General features: G+C 50.1%; 1 protein-coding gene across 2 annotated transcripts in view; it reads left to right on the forward strand.

Annotated features, from left to right (window-relative positions):
- The first annotated feature begins 329 nt into the window (after nucleotides 1–329).
- Nucleotides 330–19865, forward strand: part of MMP17 (matrix metallopeptidase 17) — a 60349-nt gene continuing 40813 nt past the window's right edge. Inside the window, exon 1 of one of the 2 annotated variants that reach the window (XM_042034928.1) lies at nucleotides 330–862. In XM_042034928.1, coding sequence (XP_041890862.1) covers nucleotides 734–862 — 129 coding nt within the window. In that variant the 5' untranslated portion in view covers nucleotides 330–733. The remainder of the gene's footprint in view (nucleotides 863–19865) is intronic. The other variant, XM_042034929.1, reaches the window with a different exon arrangement.

The raw sequence follows: 19865 nt of genomic DNA on the forward strand, positions 1-19865 counted from the left end.
CAACCACGAGGTCTTTTCCATAGTCCCTTAAAAACTCAGAGATGAAGATGGTACTTATAGAAATGTTGATGTTTAGAAAAAAACCCGTGGGATTTCAGCCAGACACAGATACCAAAACGGGAGGGGACTGAGCCCGCTCCTGCCCGCGCGGCGCAGGGGGAGCGGGCCGGGATCGGTGGCGGTGCTCGGCGCTCAGCTGCGGCCAGACCACGCTTGCGAACCGCCCCACGCCCGCGGAGCTCTGACACCGCCTCCCTCATTAGCATCCCTTCTTCTTCTTCTTCTTCTTCTTCTTCTTCTTCTTCTTCTTCTTCTTCCTCCTCCTCCTCCCTCCTCCTGCGGCCGGCCGCAGAGGGGTGCATGGCAGCGGCTCCCGTTGCCGAGCCGCGCTCTGCTCCGCGCCAGCGTCCGCAGCAATTTTGCCGCTCCGCAGGCTGCGGAAGCGGGGCGATGTGACAGCGCACCCGGCGGCGGAGCCTCCCCTGCAGCGCGGACCAGCGCGGAGCGGAGTCCTCCCAACCTCCCTCCTCGGCGGGGCGGAGCGGAGCCCCCCCCGCCTCCATCCTCGGCGGAACAGCGCGGAACGGAGTGGAGCCCCCCGCCTCTCTTCCTCCTTCCCTGCCTCCCTCCCTCCCCGGCGGCGGCCGCAGCCCGGGGCGGGAGCGCGGATGCGGCGCGGAGCCCGGCGGAGCCCATCGCGGGGCCGGGGCCGGGCGGCGCGAAGAGCGGGGGGATGCTGAGCCTCGCCTCCCGGCACCGCGCCCGCCGCCGGGAGATGCTCCTCGTGCTCGCTCTGTGGCTGGCGTGGCAAGAAGCGCCCGCGGCGCCGACCCCTGCGGCGGAGGACATCACCCGGGGAGTTGTGAGTCACCCGCGGCCCCCCGCTCCTCTCCGATCCCCCTTCCCCCGCCTCCCCGGGTACTCCCCCACCCTTGGGCATCGCCGACCCCCGCTGCACTGGGCGAGCTTCCGCGGCTGGAAACGCTCCCTGGCGCGCCCCCCTGCCCGGCACCCCCTTTGCCGCCAGTGCCCTCCATCCTGCTCCCGCTGACTGGGGCCTTTTACACCCGGTGCCCCCTCCAGCATTTTTCTACGTGGTGCCGCTCGTTGCAGCTGGTGCCACCCCCCGAGCAGACGGAAGGGTCTGTTTATCCCCCCCCCGCACCCAGTGCCTCCCGCCTCCTACCCGCTGCACCGAGCCCTCTGGAAGCCAGAGTCCCCCTTCCCTGCACCCAGTGCACCCTACCGCACCCAGTGCACGGTGCCTCTCCTCCACCACAGCCTGGTGACCCAACTTTCCCCCAGCCCAGCATCGTGGGGCGATGGCCCCACCAGCTTCCACACATGGATGGTGGTTTCTCAGGCGCTGGGAAAGGGCCGGCCTGTCTCGAGGGCTCCCTCCCTGCCTGCCATGGAGCCACACAAACTCCAGCAGCATGCAGAGTAAAACGGCACGTTTGGAGTCAGAGCGGTCCCCGAGGACTGAGACATGCTCGGGGATGTGTTTAAGGGATGCTCTGTGCCGGCAGCGGGCGGAGGGTTGGCTTCATTGCGGGGGTCTGCACAGCGCGGGCATCCTTGTGGTCCTACTTCTCCCCTCACAGGGGTGTAACAGGTTTTAGCAAGTGTGGAGAGCTTAGGTCATGTCTCTGCCAGGTCACAGTGCCAGCAGGTCTATACAGCTTCACCCCTCTGAGATGGAAGAAATTAAGGGTTTTCTTCTGGGGGAGGAAAAGTTTCTTGTGGTTGTAGCTCAAGAGAAGCCCCACGACTGTATCAAACCCGGGTGTCAGAAAGCCAGCTGTGGCTGGGTGTGGGTGGGCAGTCCTGAGGCTGGACCCGCCAGTTTGGAGAAATTCCTTGAGATTCATCGAATTTCAAAATGCTGCCAGTGCACTGCTATGAAGGCAGGAGGGAGGAAGGGTTTTCAGCACGGCGGGGTTATCTAATGAGTGGGGCTTGCTCAGAGCAGTGCGCCAGGGCGCTGCCTCCGCCGCCCAGGCTCCGGCTCCAAGCGTGTGCTTCGGCTCACAGGCTCCCACTCAGACACCTGCCAGGGAGGACAAAGCCTATCGTTCCCCATCTGTTCCTAGGAGAATAAAAACTGTGGCGAATATAAAGTATACCTGCATCATTACGGTGCATTCACTCCTCTGTAACCAAATGTTAAAGCTGGAATTAATATTTCATGCAAACAGCACACGAATTGATGTATTCTGCCCCAATCAATTTAACTCAAACTTTGTCTTTGACCTGGTTTTACCCTCGCTACCGAATATGCTGCACTCAGCTTTTACAGGGTAAATGCTAATACTCGAGGGGCTTATTAGTTACTGATGACAACTTTCAGGCATTAAGGTACCTTTTTAGTCCTGGACTTGACCACTCTCTCCAAACCCTGCTGAAGAGCTGGGGCTGTTGGGCAAAGGAGAAGGTGCTGGGGATGATGGTAATAGAGCAGAAGTGAACTGCAGGAGAAGGGGATTACATTAAACCAAGACTTATTTAGGCTGGGAATCTGACATTTAGGATGTACGATGGGTGTCAGGGTGCTGTCTCCCTCCTGTGGGTGCGCTTGCTGGGGCAAAGAATCTTTTCAGCCTGAGACACCATTCATGGGTTTCCAAAGGGGTTGAATGTAAACCAGGTTTATGCTTATGCCCTCTAATGAGCAGCAGGGAGCACAAGAAGCCAGATATTTTCAGAGGTTTTGTTAGAAAACTACCACTCTGTGAGAAGTGAGAGCCTCAAGAATTATTTGACATCCACTTTATGAAGCAACTACAAAATTAAAGATCTGTGAGGCATTTCAATCAAATATTTCAAAACTAGGAAGCATGAAACCATGGCAATAGAAAGCTCTGCTAACCTTGGAAAATTATATCCAGCAGTTCTCTGCAGTAAAGAGAACAATGTCAACAGAGCTTTTATATCCCAAATGCTCGCCCCTGCAACCTAGAGGTTTTCAGTTCTGAGCTGGACTGTGCCTCTGAGCTCTGTCCTCTGCTCCACTCCTGCTTGAAGTTTATTTTAAATGAAACAGTGGTGCTGGGCCAAATTAAAGTTCAGCAAAATGAAAGAGGGCTGTAATTCAAAGGCAGTTCTTGTTAGTGCGCTGCCCAAAGCAATATAACATGGAATGATTCTCCAGATTTCATTACTAGTGGAATATCCTGCCCAGTTTATAAATCTAACTTGATTATTAATGTTTTTATTGTTCACCATTAGCTGCCCTGACAAAGAGAACATAAAATAGCAGATGGAACAGAGCTTGACTTGAGTGATTCCATTGAATTTTAGTATGCCGCTTTTGAAATTTATGACTTCGCATTTTGCACCGCTGTCTTTACAGTAAACCCCCAATGCCTCCTCACCACAGCGTTCACAAATTGCATCTTTTTATGGCTGTTGAGTTCAGATATCTCAGGGGTGCAGGGAGCAAAGACTTCCTATATGTTAGCAGTAACTGGATAATGAGATCTCTCACTTCACTGGGCTTTGAACCAGGTCTGGGGGGAGGTCTACCTTCAAGTTGTGCTTTTCAGAGTAGCTGGTGTGTGGAGTCTGAACACCGAAGGTGTTGACCTGGAGACTGGCTGGTTTGTAAGGGAGCCGGCTGTTCCTGCAGGCAGCTCCTTGCCCCCTGGGCTGCATTGCTGCTGTTGTGGGGACATGGCTATGCAGGGCAAAACCTGTGGCTTGGGGATGGACTGATGCCTTAGGCTGGGCAAGCTTGGCCCCAAGGGAGATGCTTTGCCCTAGGGAGTTTCTTTGCCTGGCACTGAGGTTGCCACCAGACAGGAGTTGACAGTGGGGTGCTGGTGGTGGCATCACTGAGATCACCCTGTGTGGACATGGGCTCTGGCATCAGCGGCTGAGGGATGCAGGACTGCCAGGAAAGTTTTAGCTTGGTTACCAGAGCATGGGTGAAAAAAAAATATTCTGAGCGGCTTTTTCTTGACTTTGTGACCAAGGGTGAGAGGGAAGGTCTCTGTATGCCCCCACGGCATTTCTCCAGCTGGGGATTGCTGGGCATTCCTGGGGGCTTGCGTATGATGATGCCTCTCTCAGCCTCCTGCTCACAAAGCCCTGTCTGTGTTGTTCCCAGAGAAGTTGCTCCCAGGCTTTGGAGGCATTTGCATTCATCAGCGGAGACCAGGGACCCACGTCCCCCTCTGCTGTTGTCCCAAGTGGCTCTTTGTTTAGGACAAGGCCCTTGCCTTTGTGGCCGCTTCTCATTTGAATGACAAGGATGCATTTGTGGGCAGAGCGGGGTGGCACAGAGCCCTTCGAGGCTGTGCCCCCCCCTCGCGGCTGGCTGTGGTGGGCCAGGGGAGAGACAGAGGTTCCTCTGTGTCCCCATGTCAGGGAGCGGAGGGACAGGAGGAGCATCAGTTTCCTATGAGTGTGTGCTCTGCATCTCCCAAGTGCCAAATTTCAGAGTAGAAGCCAGCCCACGACTCATCCTTGATGTTTCTGAGGTACTTTCCCAGCCTTGAATAGGGTAAAACTACCCTGCTGCTGTTGCTGCCAGGTGCCCACATGCCACATCTTGGTCCAGCTGTCCTCCTGCTCCCACCTGCCCCGAGTCAGACAAGAACTCCCCTAAATTTCTGCATTTAAATACCCAGTGGGGCATGTCCCTGAGACATGTCTTAGCTCCTGGTTGAAGGCTTGGGGTAATCAGCCTCTTAAAGTATGAATGTAGGCTGTTCCCTGTATCAGGAGAAAGGACCATACTTCTTCTGTTTCTGCTAATGGGGAAATTAAAAATTGATAATTCCAGTTGGAGCTTCATTCAGCCTTCTAAAATAGTGAGTCTTTAAAGGACAGAATGCTTAATAGATTGCCTAAACAGCCTTGGAGAGAGGAGCTTTGCTTGGCCCCTCTGCCATTAAAGCACTTCATGCCTTCCCTTATGGAGCAGTGCCCATCCCAGGTCCATGAATTTCCTTCAAGAAAGCTAAGCTACCATACTAAAAAACTAATAAAATAAAGATGGTCACATTTTAAAGTACCTCTTGAAGCCAAAGTACAATGGAAAGTAAATTGACAAAAGGCCGTCTGGAAGCTTTCAAACAGCCGGGCTGCTGTGAAAGCATTTAATCTGGTATTAAAGCCCTGGTCGGTATGAGCTGCTCCTTCCCTTTCAGATTTGAGATCTCCATGTACAGTGATGCAATCTCCTTCTGGGCTTGGCTGCTATTGGGGGCCCCAGCCGTGGGAATTACCCAGGGTAGTCAGGCCAAATTACCCGGTTTAATGAAACTCTGCCTTTGGGAAGTGTATAGAGTGGGTGATCCCCACAGATGGTGCTGGGTATGGAGCAGTGAGCTCCCACACTGCCCTCGCTCTTCATCCTTGGTGCTGTGTTGGGGGTAGAAATTGCTGGCTAGCAGGCCTCCCTTCCCTGGGGGCAGCATGCAGTGGGGCTGTACCTCCATCCCCTCCTTTTGCCCCTAAAATCTCCTGGGCAAAGGGAGACTGCTGCCTGTGTGACTCAGCATGGATGTTTTGTTATTCTTCCTCAAAGAGGAAACACCAAATGCAATGTGTTCCCATCCCTGCCTGGCATTGGATGGGGCTCTCCTGGTTTGGTGTTGGGTGTGACTCACCAGTGGGACCATGTGTGTTGGCTTTGTGGAGGACAAGGAGTGACATGGGTGTGACATGGGTGATGTCGTCATGAAACTGGAGGGCTTGGCTGTCTGTGACACCCTGTGTGTCCTGGCAGGTTCATTAATGCCAGCGGCCGCTCACTGTGACTCATCATCAGGGCCATGCACTAATTTCTCATTATTTACTCATTGACAAAAGTGCTGCAGGAATGGGGCTCTGTGGCTCCGGGAAAGGTCATGCTGTGGCAGAGGGAACCTTTATTTCTGGATGCTGTGGGAGCAGCTGTGTACCCTGTGTGGGTCTTGTGTCCTGGCAGGCCCTGTGGAGGTGACAACGTGAAAGGGAAAAGCCGTCACATCTCAGCTGACGATGAGCACAGGGCCACCACATTGTCACTTTTTAAAGTGTCTTGCTCAGACTAGCTTTGAAAGCTTAGGATTTGCTTTCAAAACAACCTGATATCTGACAGCAACAGTTCTCAAAATTCTTTCTTTAATCAAAATCACTTCAAATGGGTAGATTTGGGAGTTTCAGAATCTCTTGCTGCTGCACACGTGCCAGCAGCATCTTCTTTGTCCCAGATTTTTACGAGGATTGTCTCTGTTTTCTGGGTCAGAGAATTAAGAGATTTGATGTTATATTAAAAAAACCCACACCAAACCACATATGCAAAGTTAAATCCAGTGCAAAACAAAGCAGACACGCGGGGGCGAGGGGAAAGAGCTGGTGAAGGACCAAAGAGTTTTAGATCAGAATGAGAAACTGCCTTTGACACCGGGTTTGTTCCGAGGGAAGACCTGACATGGACTAAATGCCGGCATTCACCGAGTAGTGTGGTCTTCAGTTGGGATTCCGGCTTTTTGATTAGCCATGAGGATTTAATAGAAAAGAACCTGATTAAATCTGAGGAACTTCCTGCATCAGAACACACCATGTGCACAGAAAATTGTTCTTCCAAGAAATCTGAAGATGGCCTACAGCTCCTGGTGATAACAGTCCAAATACAGTGACTTGGGAAGTGGCAGTATATTCAGGATTTTTTTTCATATTGTGTTTACAAGAGGGAGTTCCTGCCTGTTTCTGACAGTCAGTGGTCAGGCAGAGTTCTTCACACCGGCTCACGTGTTATCTCATCCTGACAATACTGATCTTTCGAGTGAACAAAACCAATTTTACCTGTGTCACTTGCTCGAAGGTGATGTACATGTTTAGATTATATTGTCTTGTCATTTAACAAACCCCAACTGGCATCTCTGTGGTTCAGCTCCCATCTGCTGAAGATCATCCAACAGTGCCGGCGCTGCTGTTAACATCCTGAGTTTGCTCTGAAATCCAAGTGTGTTCTACACAGCCCTCTACACACATCCTTCTTTAAGGATACAGGACCAAAGTATTCCTTGTCCAAAACACGAATGGGAGGTAAGAGATCTGGACTGCTTTACCCACAGGTTTGTCTTCATTTGTGGAGGCTGCCTGTCATGCACCATGGTGGGGGCATCTAGCCCCCATGCAGATTCTCCAGGGCTCACATCCAAAACCTCCTGGCTCTGGATTTTTTTGCTTTCCACCAAATGCCTCTGGCTGGAGATGGCAGACTACCAAGCAAAAGGAAACTTCAGGGGCTGTTTGCAGACTTTAGGGATTTCACTGTCCAAGGGCTGAGGAAGCAGATCTGAGAATGGTGTTGGGACCAAGGGAGCAGCTGAACTCTGGAGGGGACCCAAATGGGATAAAAAGAAGAAAAAGACTAGTGTGTGAGGAAAGGTGTTGCAGTGGGGATACTGCCACACGCATATATCAAACCAGGAGTCCCGTGGAAAGGAAATATATATGGACAGACAGATTCTTGCTAGCTGTTTCAGAGATGTTTATTTTTCCAGCCGCATGGCCGGAGCTCTGCCCAGGAACTGTTCCAGTCACGGGACCAAGGGTCCTTCTGCCCGCGCAGGGAACACAAACCAACCCATGGGAACGAGGCTGAGCAGGGGCAGGGAAACCCCGTGTCTGTGCCCTCAGGGCCCCTCTCCCAGGGCTACACGGCAGGGGAGGGACTCCAACAGAAAGGGATCTCTTTTGAGAGGAAAACCTGGAAACACTCTTCTGAGGAAGCATCCACTTGATTGGCAGCTGGATGGCACCACAGCAGACTTTCCAAAATACTGCAAGTTCTAGGTTATAGTGCTTGTTCTTGACTGTCTACATATCAGTCAACTCTTCATGAAGACTTGCCTTTCTCAGTGAGATGCTGTCATGCAGAAGTGCTACTGCTGATACTGTGGCTGAAGTACATCTCAGGAGACAGAGTCTCCTGTTTCCCTCAAAATGGAAGCTGTGACTTTGCTGAGCTGCTGGGTGGCTCTGCTGGGCTCCTCCACAGCTGTAATTACCAAAAACTTGGATGAGGGCTGGGATGAAAAGCGTAACACAAGAGAATGCTCCTTTAGTCTTTCTGTAGCTCCTGGGAAGTTTAGTTACAGAATCACAACAAAAGCACAAGGAGCAAAATGATACCATGACTGCTAGAGACAATCCCACCATGACTCCAGATCTAATTACCTGCAGCACTGGAGCTGATCAATTCAGTCTTTGGGAAAGGGTCTCATTTATCACTGAGCAAGAATAAAACAAAGCAGTCTCTCGTGTTTTTTCTTGAGTCCCCCACATGCTGTATCTCCTCTGGAGATACTACATCCATTTCACATTAGTCATGTCCTGGCTGGTGCTTAGTCAAGGCTGTGTCTTTGGCAAGGCTTGCGGTGGGGAGCATGGGAGCTCCCACCAGCCCTTTGTCTTGTTCCCACCTTGTTACTTGTGTTTATTTTGTCATTTCTGTTCCTCTGTCATGCTCACAGTGTCCCTCTGGCACATCTGCCACAGCAGGACAATCAGTGATGATGCTCAAGAAGCATTTTTCTCCTTTGGTAAATTCTCTGCATTAAATTGGCTTTTATTTTTCTTGTTTGTTCTCCATTTTGATGCTGCTTGGCCAATTCCCCATTGCTCTGTACTGAGCCATGCTGTCTCTACCTTTGCATCCTTCACGCCAGAGATGCATTTTTGTTCAAAAGTGAGAGGAAATTGGATTCACAGGAAGGAAATTCCTCACAGATGTGCCTGTGAAATGGCAACATGTTTTATATAAAGGCACAGCTAAAGAGAGGTAGGTGGTTTGGTACTTTTGCCACATGTTTTTTTTTATGCTGCAGCAATGTATCCTCCACATCTGATCAATGAGACTTCGAAATGAGGAATCTTGCTCGGCCTCAGCCAGCACTGAAGTGTACAGCAATCCAGTCTTTCCTCCTGGGCGGGATTCACGTCGTATTTCATGATGGAATGACAGGCCATTCAGACAATCTGTTGCTGTTTTGGCATTTCTGAAACACCTCGTGCTTTGGTACACATGCGGTGTCCAGAAAGATCAAGATAATCTAGAAGAAATCAACTGTCATGCACCAGGGTCCTGTATGGGCAGTGAACAGGGCAACATTGATTTGAGCAGTCTTCTACATGCTCACCTGGGCTAAAAACTCACCCCAGAAGATACCGAAATTTTCTTTCTCTGCCTGAAGTCCACAGCATCAAGTGCCTGAACTGCCAGGCTCTGTGGCATGAGGTGTAGTTCTTGACCAAGCAGCTTCATCACTCCCTGAAGGGTGATGAAGGTCCCTGAACTCCCTGAGCTCTGAGCACCAGGTCTCAGAGTCAAAAGCTTCCTTTGTGAAGGATGTCCAGTCCAGACTGGAGTTGCGTGGCTTTTGTATGTTTCTCCTTCACATTTCTAATACTGGGGGAGGGAACAGGGGGTTACTTTCACTGGTTTATCTCTTCCCAGCAAAGTCTTTCCCTGCATCAGGGCTTGCCAGGAGCCCAGCACACCCTTCAGACAAAGCTCTTTCCCCAGAGGAGCAGCTCCCGAGGGTTCATGCTCCCTGCCCGGTCAGTGCACCGCGATGGGGAGGTTGGAGTAAACAGGTGCCAGTGGGAGCCCCTCTGCACGCCTGTTCCCCTCTCTGCAGCCCCTCGGCACTGGCAGAGCAATTCAAGAAAATCTCTCTTCTGAGCAAATGTAGTTTATTTCTGTATTTCTGAGTCACGGCTCCAGAGCCGAGATCTCCTGGGAGATGTGCATCAGCCGCTTTCCTTCTGCAGACAAAACCCTGGGCAAGACCCCGGTCTCCGGCTCCCGCTGCTCCCGCCGCCACAGGGACGGGACCGGGCGGCGCCGCGGGGCGGCTGCGGGGGGAGGAAACATTGGAGCATCTCGTTGGTGTCGTGCCGGTGCCCTCTTGTGGAAACAAGGAAAATACCCGAGAAGATATGCTAGTGCTGAGCTGAGAGCAGTGGTTAGAAACCCACCCGAGGGAGCAGGGAGAAGTGCTGGGTGCTCCCCTGGGGCTGCGCTGTGCCCCCTCCAGCTGCAGCCCGAGAGCCTTTGTCACTGCTGCCAATGGTATTGTCACTGTGGGAGATGATATTAACTGAGCCTGGAGGCAGGGGCTCCCAGGTCTCAAATCCTGCACCTTGTGCACACCTTTGGTGGCTGAATCCCAGTATGGTGACCGCTGTCTGTGCTTTAAGTGGGTAAAGGTCCCCAAGTGCCTCTGCACCTCCTTTCTCTTGTTCTGCAATAATTCCCATTTCCCTCACAGCGAACACCTTTATGAGCAGCAGCACAAACTTTCTTCTTGAACAAGCACTCAGTCTTGCCAGGTGTCCCCTGCAGCTGCAGGGCAGGCACAGACTCGCTGTTTCCCAAATGCAGCAGCTCTGCCGCTTTCCTTGGGAAGGCATCATGCTGCTTTGGTCATCTTCCGAAAATGTCAGTAGGTGAATGTGCCCAGGGCACCATGGGGCCAAGATGCTGGCTCTCGCCTTCACAGACCCCAGCCCTGAGTCACACTCAGCGGCTCTGGCCACAAAGGGTGGTGATGAATGGCTGTTCTGGAGCAAACCTGCAGGTGCCAAGTGGCTTCTGACCCTGCCACCCGCCTCGCTCCCAGGCCTCTTTGCAAGAGCTGGCAGAAATGGTGCTGTGCTGGGTAGGAAATATCAGCCCAGCACTGTCAGTCTGTTTTCTGTCCTCTGTTCTGGTTTCCCAGCCCTGTGGGGCTCTGGTGAGCCACGTGCCCGTCTCTCATTACTACTGCAGGAACAGCCCCAGCAGCAGATCTGTCTCTGCTGCCTAGGAGCCCCATTTCCACAGCTGCCCTGAGTTCAAGTTCTCCTTATCTTCTCCATGTTTCCTTTCTATTTAATTTATTAATATCCTTAAAAAGCTGCCTCTTTTAAATGTCTGAAGAATTTTAGCTGTTAAAACCATCTTGTCTCCTGCATTTTCCAGACTTGGCAGCTCCTCTCCTTTCCATGCTTTCCTGGAAAGCAGTGTCTACAAAAGTCCAGCTGTGTCGGGTAGGTTACCAGTGCCAACCCAGGAAGGGGTGCAGAGGTGAAAGGGAGCCAGAGTTCTGGGAACTTTGTGTGGAATTCATCCAGAGTCCTTGTGGTGACTTGCTATCCCTCCTGCATCCTGCCTGTCTGTGTGATCACAGATACTCGTTTTTGCTTGTGTGTTTAGAGGAATCAATTCTTTGGGTAAGGACATCTGCTCTTTTTTTTGTAGCTCTGCGATCATCTCTCTGCCTGTAGGTTATCTAGACCAATGCTATGTCTGAACCCTGACAGTCCTGAATTCATTTCCTTTTGTGGAGGAACAATATTATATTTCTGATGTTGCACTGAGGGAATTCAGCGTTGGGAGCCAGACTTGTTCAGAGCCAGGCTTGAACAGGGACAAGGAGCTGAGCTCACATGCTCAGAGAGGCTCGGATCTTATTCAGAGCCAAGAGATACAACTGCAGAAATTTAATTAACATTGCAAACCCCTTCAAAGCAGAGTTTCTGGCAAAATTGCCAGCTCTGCTTTGCAGCAGGTCGGATGCTTGAATGGCCTCCACAGGGATCTGTCACAGAATAACAAATGTTTCTTTACCTGGACGGTTGCAAGAACAGCAGAGAAAATCGATATGGCATGCTCCCCTTCCCCAGGGTAGCCTTGAACCCTAAAGAGCAAACTAATTAGCAGCCAGGTCCCCAGCACATCACTTTGGGATGCTCCAAAGATCTGGAAGTTGCTGGGTAGCAAGGTGTTTGATTGGACAACATGGGGAAGGGTGCAGTGTCTTACTGTCATCTGTGGGTGATTGTTGGAACCCTGGGTTTGGAAAATTTAGGTTTCTGGGACATATGTAACAAGACGGAGGATTTGGGGTGTGCGTTTGTTCTTCTTTTCTCCCTCTTCTTCACAAATCTGGGTGTTCTGGTATTGGGAGGACATCAACAGGTGATGAAGCTGGGCTGGTGGGGAGCCCTGAGTATGGGCTGGTGCAGAGGAGGACATCTCAGTTTGCAAATTGACAATAGATTGTTTATAGCTAAAAAAAAAGTGACTCCTGCAGCCATAAATGAGTGTAGAGAAATCATAGTAATAAAGGTGGTGGCAGGTGGAGTAAAATATGACCCAGCTGGTTACCCTAAGAGGATGAGAAGGCAGGGGGAATTGCTCTGTTGAGAAAATCCAAATACCTCAATATTTCAAGGGCTTCAGGTCTTAATCCACATTGTTCTGGAGAAGAAACTCATTCTTGGGGCACTCCATTGTGGGAGCAACAGTGCTTTCTGCTGTCTTTGTATTATCACAGTCCAGGCAGGACATGTTCAAATCATCCAAAAAGGAGGTGACCAGAACTGTCCCATCTTTTACGACTGTGCAGAAAGGACTGCTCAGCTGAGGAGCTGCTGCTGGTTCTCAGCTTGCTTTATTTTCATGGGGCACAAGGGCCTATTGGCCAGCAAAAAGGGTGATTCTGCTCCTAATTAAGAAACATAAGGGAAATTAGTTGTTTCCATAGCATCAGAACAGAAGAGGGGGAAGCTGGTGGACTCCTGTCTCCCCAAGCCCGACTTGCTGGCAGTGCAGCAGGGCAGGCAGTAACCTCAACACGAGCAGCAACTGAGGCAACTGCAAACAAATCCTTTAAGGACTCTCCTGACATAAATAAACATGGAAAAGAAATTATGTCCCTGGCACTCTGCCCTCAACTGATGGGAAACAAGCTGTATTAACAAAGTAGTTCAATAACCTGGAAGAGCTTCAGAAGAAACCTGCTTGCCAGCCCCCGTAGAAGGGGAGGGAGCGCTGCCTGCAAACGTGCAAAGGAGCATATGAAATGTGGTAGAGCATGAAGCCGTACAGTACGAAAGTACTCACAAATTGAATTAGGAGTGATGATGGTTTTCCTGTGAGAAAAAGCAGAAAGGAGAGGTGGTATCTGTAGCTGGTGGTGGATGTGAAAGGGTGAGGGCAAGCATGCCACATTTACATCCTAAACTTTGGAGCTGTGACCTGGGGAAGTCACCTGTGCTTTCACTTTGTCACATGAGCAGTGCTTGTTTTGTGCAGGGAATATGGTGTGAATTAAGATATAAACTCTCCTGAGAGACTTGGTGATGTAAATGCCATCCCCAGAGGTGCAGCTGTAGGTGCCTGGGCAGAGGGGCTGAAGGGTCCTGCTCCGGCCGTCATGGGCATCTATCCTGGCTCTTTGTGGCACAGAAAACCTTGAACTTCAGCCCCAGCCCACCCTACTCCTTCCTGCTTCCCACTGCTCCAGCTATCTCCTGCTTCATCTTTTAATTAGACAGGACTGGGCATTAGCCAGTATTCAGAGCTCTCTGAAAGCTTCTCTCTTACAGCAACCTCTGGATGGATTGGAGCAGCTACTGTTTCTTTTATTCACTGCTCCATTTTTCTGGCTTCTCTAGAAAATTCCTTTTGGTCATCAAGCAACCTGGCTGTTAGGACCCAGATGGCTGCTTTTCTCTCAGCTTTAGAAATCGCCCTCTTAATTTCCCTGGTGCTGTGCTGCCCTGCGCTGGGGAGGGGGAAGGAGAGGGGGGAGGAGGGTGCCCAGCATGGCGTGCACAGGCATGCCCTGGCTGAGAGGCTCTCACAGGGCTTCCCCAGCACCATCCTTGTCTGCAGGGACAGCTCTGAGCAGATGGGAGGACCAAAAACTGCCCTAGTTTGTGGAGTGACAGCTGGAGGACACTTCCCACCTGCTCAGGGTCTCCTGGTGATCCTGTTTCTCCCCCTGCCCTACTAAAACAGCACCCAGGGGGCTTGGTCCCAGCACTCACATCTCTGTCAGCCCTGTCCTATTTCCAGCCTCGTGCTAGTGCCGTTTCCTTGTGATTTGAATTTAACTCTTAACATTAACTCTTGATTTCCACCGCCTGTGTGTGTCAGCAAAGGGTTGGGCACTCCAAAAAGCCCACATCATCCGAGTCTAGGACAAGGAAACTGGACATGGTTGAAAGCTGTGCAGGTGGTTTAGATGGGGGGGAGAGTGCTGTCACCCTGGCTGGGTTTGGGGTGAGGCTTTGTGGGAACCTGCCTTGCTCTGCTGTGGATTCAAGAACAAGAAAACCAGGCTGAGAATTGCTTGTTATGATCAGGCAACACATAAATATGTTTTATATTTATGTGACTTGTAGCATGCAGTTCCATTCTAGAGGAAATGTTCGGGAGGAGGCTGCCATGGGAAAGCAGCACTCCACCAAGGCAGCAGAGGCAGCGCCCTGGGGCTCTGCTCACTCCTGCATGCATTCTGTAGCCCTTTCCACTCTCCTTTTAAAGCCACTTTCAAAGGAGAGGTTCCTTCAGGAAGGTGAGCTTGCAAAAGTGGATTTGGTGACTCAACCAACAAGTGCCAGTGTGGTGTCTTAATGGCAGAAGAAGGCTTACGACCCACTGAAAGAAATCATATCTTGACTTCTTCCCAATTCTGTATTCCTTTGCTGCAGACAGCAGCACAGAGCAGTGGCCTCTCTGCTGAGGGGCTGGGGATGGCTTTTCTGGTATCAGCTGTTGCTCATTTTCACTGCCTCATGTCACAGACTCTCAGCACTGTTTGTTTAGAGCTTCCAGGGGCATGCTGCTGCTTTATGTAGGAAGATGAGTTTGGGCCTGAGATGGGTGAGGGATGTGCCTATGGGGGTCCAATGTGCCGCTGAGGTGCTGGACACCATCTCCCACTGAAGGAGGAGGTTTAGCAGGGGCCTGATGTTGCTGAACCCCTCTAGTTCACCTCCACCCCATAGCTGCCCTTCCTGGGGGTACCACCTCCTCTTCACAATTAAGAAATAATGCAGAAAATGGTCTTATTTTGATGCAGTCGTGCTAAATTTAAAGCTCACCTTTGTGGGGTGGCCCAATGCATGAGTTCATTCGTTCATTTTTTTGTCTCAGCATCCCTTGGTGACACTCAGGTTTGGATTAGCCTCCTTCTTTTCTCACTCCACTCTTTTTGACTGATTCAGATATCTGTGCCATTTTTCCTAAGAGAGGAGATGAGGTTTGACTGACTGCCCCAAAGAGACCCTTGATGGTAACATTTCATTGCCAGGTGACGAATGCACTTAACTGAATTCCTTTCCCCTTATTCTAAGGCAATTGCTGGGCAAAAGCCTCTCATGAGAGCGCTTAGCCACAGCATGAGTGGGCTCTAACACCCTGCTGGCCCATGCTCCCTATGCTGGAGCTGTTAATTCTGGACTGTGGGGGGCTGCTGGTCTCGTGGCAGCACTGGAAAATAATTGTTGCCCTGGTTGAAATGTGGTGGGACACTATTTGCAGTGTGTTTAATTGCATTGGGTGATTGCATATTTAAGTATTTGTGTAAACCCATGCACATGTGTTGACTGTTCATGGAGTTTAAGAAAGTCCTTTACCTGCTCCGGTCTTTGGCTTCCCACCCATTGCGACAGGCTTGTAGTAGCCTTTTGCCTTTAGCACAATCTTACGATTTTATAGAGGAATGAGCACTGAGGGTTACTTTAGGAGCCAGGTGGTTTCTCCTGGCATGGCTCGATTTGCTGTGCCCATCAGCAAGGCAGGGGCAGAGTCAGGGGTGCCTGGACCAGTGGCTAAGCCTGTGTTGGGAAAAGGTGGCTGTTGCCACCTGGAGCAGAGAGCTGACCTCGACCCCAGTAGAAGCAGCTCTGTGAGGTCTGCATGAAGCAGCTGTCACCAGGCAGGTGACGTTCCCAATAGGTGAGTGGAGAAACAGCTAACGACTTCTTCCATTTGAGAAATGTTTGCTGACACTGCTGAGGAGGTCATTGTACTTCCCCAGAACCATTTGTCTTCTTATCCCCAGCCTTTTTTGCATTCCAGCCACATCCAGCCTTCCCTGGCTTTGCACAGCCACTGGCACCTGGCAGATGCTGCCTGTCTCAGGAGCAAGGGAAGGCTCAATCCATCTCCGTGCATGCTGTATTTGTCATTATTGAAAATCCCCTCTGAGTGCAGACACCTGAGAGAAGGTGTCCATAAGAGAGAGGTTGCTGTCTGTGCCCCCAAAAACAATGCATCCAGATCCAGAGAGCAGCTCCCTCAATAACACCAACCCAACATGGCCTTGCTCTGCTGATGTCCCCTGACCCAACCCAGTGATCCCTACTGGAAGGAGCATTCAGTGTGTGATGCCCTATCTTTAGCAAAAGATGCAAGTCGCAGCCAGCTCCAGGTGGTTTTGCCTGGGAATGGGTAATTTTTCCTCATTCTCTGTTAAAACAGTGATTTCAGCCATTAAAAAAAAAAAGAAAGATGAGGCAATAAACAGTCTCCAAATGACTGAACAGCAAGACCTCTCAAACAAGATCAAGTAAGTCAGAGGAGTCCATAATTTTGATGTTGAAGGAAATGCTTTTTCCTGGATTTATTTCTCCTGTAAAGGATGAAGTTGTTTCCAACCAGCACAGGGGTTGCTCTCCTGGAGAGCAGAACTTGTGGTGGCAGTATCTGTACAGAAGACAGCAGGGAAAGGCAGAAGGTAGCCAAAGCATCTGGGAAGAAAGGGTTGGATCCAGTCCCACTGCAAAAGAGGCAGAAATGAGTGGGTCCAGAGCCCGAAGATATCACTCCTAATTTCCTTGGGCTTCACTACTGAAAGAGCAGAGCGTGGGGATGACAGAAAGGCAAATTGAGGTGGAACTCACAAGACAGAGAAGCTCTGATAGGGAGAGCATCACTGCTTGGGAAACCATTGTGTGCTGGAAACTATTTGCTTTGTTATTATTTTTTTTTTCTCTCTTCACTGTGCCTTGATATGGTTGGGCATTTTCCAAATTGTTCCCATGCGGGTGGAGAGTTTGGAGGGCTGTATTTCACATTTCATAATTTATTCACATGCATAAAACTTAAGCACCTGCTTATTCCCATTGACCTCACTGGGCTTTAGACACAAATTGGCCGATTTTGCTGAGGTTTAAAATAGATTATATCCATCTCCTACCATCAGTTTTGCAAATAACCACTTGTTGGCTTCTTAAAGTGTTAAAGATAGAGAATAGGCTGTGCACTGCCAAGGCGAAGTCATATTTAAAAGAGATAATATGTCTTCCGTGTGAGCTCAAATGAGGAAATGGATGTTTGTGAAGCTCTTTAAAGCATGGTTATGTCAAGAGCAAGAAGATCATATTTGTTTTTCATTTGTATGCAAGGTGAAGAAAGGACAAGACATTTTTTTTCTCCTCCTCTGAACTCTTACAATCTTCCACCATAGAAATTGGTGATAATTGCTGCAAAATGACCCAACTTGGGTCAAGGCATAATTTTGAATCTTGAGTATCTTTCACTCTGTGAGCAATTTGAATGATTTGACTTTAACACCTTGGCAACCCATTGCTGGAACAAATAGAGATCTGGCAAGCAGATGCCAGTGCAGAGCAGCATCAATCCAGGCTGTGTGTGGCCCTGAGAAAGGCCAGCTGCTGCCTTCCCCCACACCCAATGGCCTTTTCCATCGATTCACCTCTGTTTTGGGTAATTGGCTTTTGCACATCAGACTGAGAAGTGCTCTAGAAGCTGCTCTTTTTTCCCGCCCGCTTCTTTCTGGGAGCTTTTCTTAGGTTTGAACAAAGAAAGGGTGAGTTTTGAGTTGCAGGGGGAAGATGAACTTTGAACAGCAGGGTAAGGGTCCTCAGACTGCACTGGTACATGGGAGTGGGACAGAGCTCAGGAGCGTGGTGACCTTACTCCTGGCACCAGCCACAGCCCTGGGGCTGGGATGGTGTGCTGCGGAGTGGGATGAGATTTCCTGTTGTATGTGTGCAGTCCCTTTTGTCCCTGCTCACAACTACTGCTCTGCCAACCACCTCCCTGGGACAGAAGAAATGCCTGTTTAATTACTGCAGCTTTGATTTTGACAGCACAAATTTCCCTCGCTGCTTTTTAACCTTCACGGTTTCCTGACAGCAAAGATAAAGCCCCTTTGCAAAGGCTGTTTGCTCCTGGGAGGGAACTGGTGCTCCCACACCAGATGCAAGCAGGGAGAGGAGCAGAGAATGATGCCTGCCACAGCCATGGGACTTTTGCCTGAAAGTCCTGAGGATTCCAAAACCAGGAATTAACCCAGCCTGCAGCAACATCTCCTAGTTGTGTATAAATGGGGCTGGAGAGACTGGAGCTGTGCAAAACCGGCCAGCCCTTTGGTTTTTGGGGCCAGGAAGTTTTCAGCAGGTAGGGGCAGAGCCTGCCCACAGCACCTAGAGCAGGATGCAGGGCTGGGCCATCATGGAGTAGGGTGGCATAGGCAATGTCAGGGTGATCCAGAGCATTCCCCCTTACTGACATTAGCAAATGCTCTGGGCTTGTTTGTGGGAGGGATTTGGTGGAAGCTCATCATCCAGGTGGTCATTCAGATGAATTTTTGCCTGCAGTTCATTTGACACCACTAGCTGCAAATGTTTTGTCACCATGTTGCAGTACCAGTTTAGACTGTTTTCTGCACTCTGTTTATTGCTCGCTGTGGTTTCACTAGCATTACTGGCAAAACCTGACGGTACCTTGGAATATGTCTTAATTTCCCATCTTAATGTAGAGGAGAAGGTTTGCCCATGGTCCTTGCACCATGCATATGGAAAAGCAGCAAATCCTGAGTGATCCCACAGCAGGTGGTTGCACTCACCTCCCCATTGCAGTGCTACAGTGTCTCAGCAGCTCCTTTTACATCTGCCCCTTACCTGAGCCCAAGACAGAGCACAGGGGACATGGGGAAGGGTTGGTGGAAGCAAGGGCTCAGAGAAGCTCTCCACATCTCTCCCCTTCCACTGAGTAACGTAAAAATTATCAGTTTAAGGAGGTCTTCCCTCAGTGGTGGAGAAGCAAAAAGGTTCTCTGTGATGGCAATCGGGCTGATCCAATCTGATAGCTTGAAAGCACTGATTCAGCAACCAGTAAAATACACACTCTCTTTGATAACAGCTGAGGCAACTTAAGCACTTAACAACTTAAGCACCTGCTTATTCCCATTGACCTCACTGGGCTTTAGACACAAATGCTCACTGTAACAGGACCAGGAAAGAGGAAAATAACCCAACAAAACACAGCACAGACTTCCATCTACAGGTATCTGTTGTTTTAACCGATACATTTTTAATACAGCTTTGCTGGGGGAATAAATGCAATGAAAAAGTAAAATGTAAAAGCCTGGCTGTGTAGATACCTGTGGTGGAAGTCTGACTTCCACTGGGGTAGAGGCTGTATGGATGAATTTGTTTTTAATTTCATTCCATTGGAAGGAAAAAAAAGAAGGCAGATACATGAAAAATTAAGGTGTTGTGCTTCATGTCTTGTGTAATTAGCAAAGCTGACAAACATAATTAGAAAAATTTGTCTGTTAAGCAAACACTGATTGTGGGTGAGGATAACTAACAGTGTTTCCTCCAGGAACAGCTGGGAGGTAAGGGTCTTGCTTCAGCTCTCCTGGGTTTATTTCGCAGGGATGCTGGTACTCAGTAGTTGCTCTCAGTGCTCGAGACCTTTGGTTGGCGTTGCTTGATGTGCTGTAACAACTTCTCCATCCTAAATACGATGTTGTGGTGCCAAAGGGCTTTGATAGGGGAATGTTCCTGCCCAGCCCAATCTGTGTAGCTGGTTATGGGTCTCCAGGGCAGAGAGGACTCTGCAGGTGGAGATTTCTTTCCTTTCTCTCTGTGCAGCTCACAAGCTGGTGTTACAAACTCAGTGGCAGGCTCTCCTTGCCTTGGTGCATGCCAAAAGGCTTCTCTTGTATTTTGAGGATCACCAAGAGATGTTTTCCTTGCACAAGCTCCTCAGCTACAGCTTCTAAATGAGCCTGTATAGCTTGGAGGAGCTGTATATTGCTACCTTCTGGGTGCAA

This window comes from Corvus kubaryi, unplaced genomic scaffold (assembly GCF_017639235.1).
Source record: "Corvus kubaryi isolate FWS band 111438036 unplaced genomic scaffold, C.kubaryi_AGA036_p1.0 37382, whole genome shotgun sequence".
Lineage (NCBI taxonomy): Eukaryota > Metazoa > Chordata > Aves > Passeriformes > Corvidae > Corvus > Corvus kubaryi.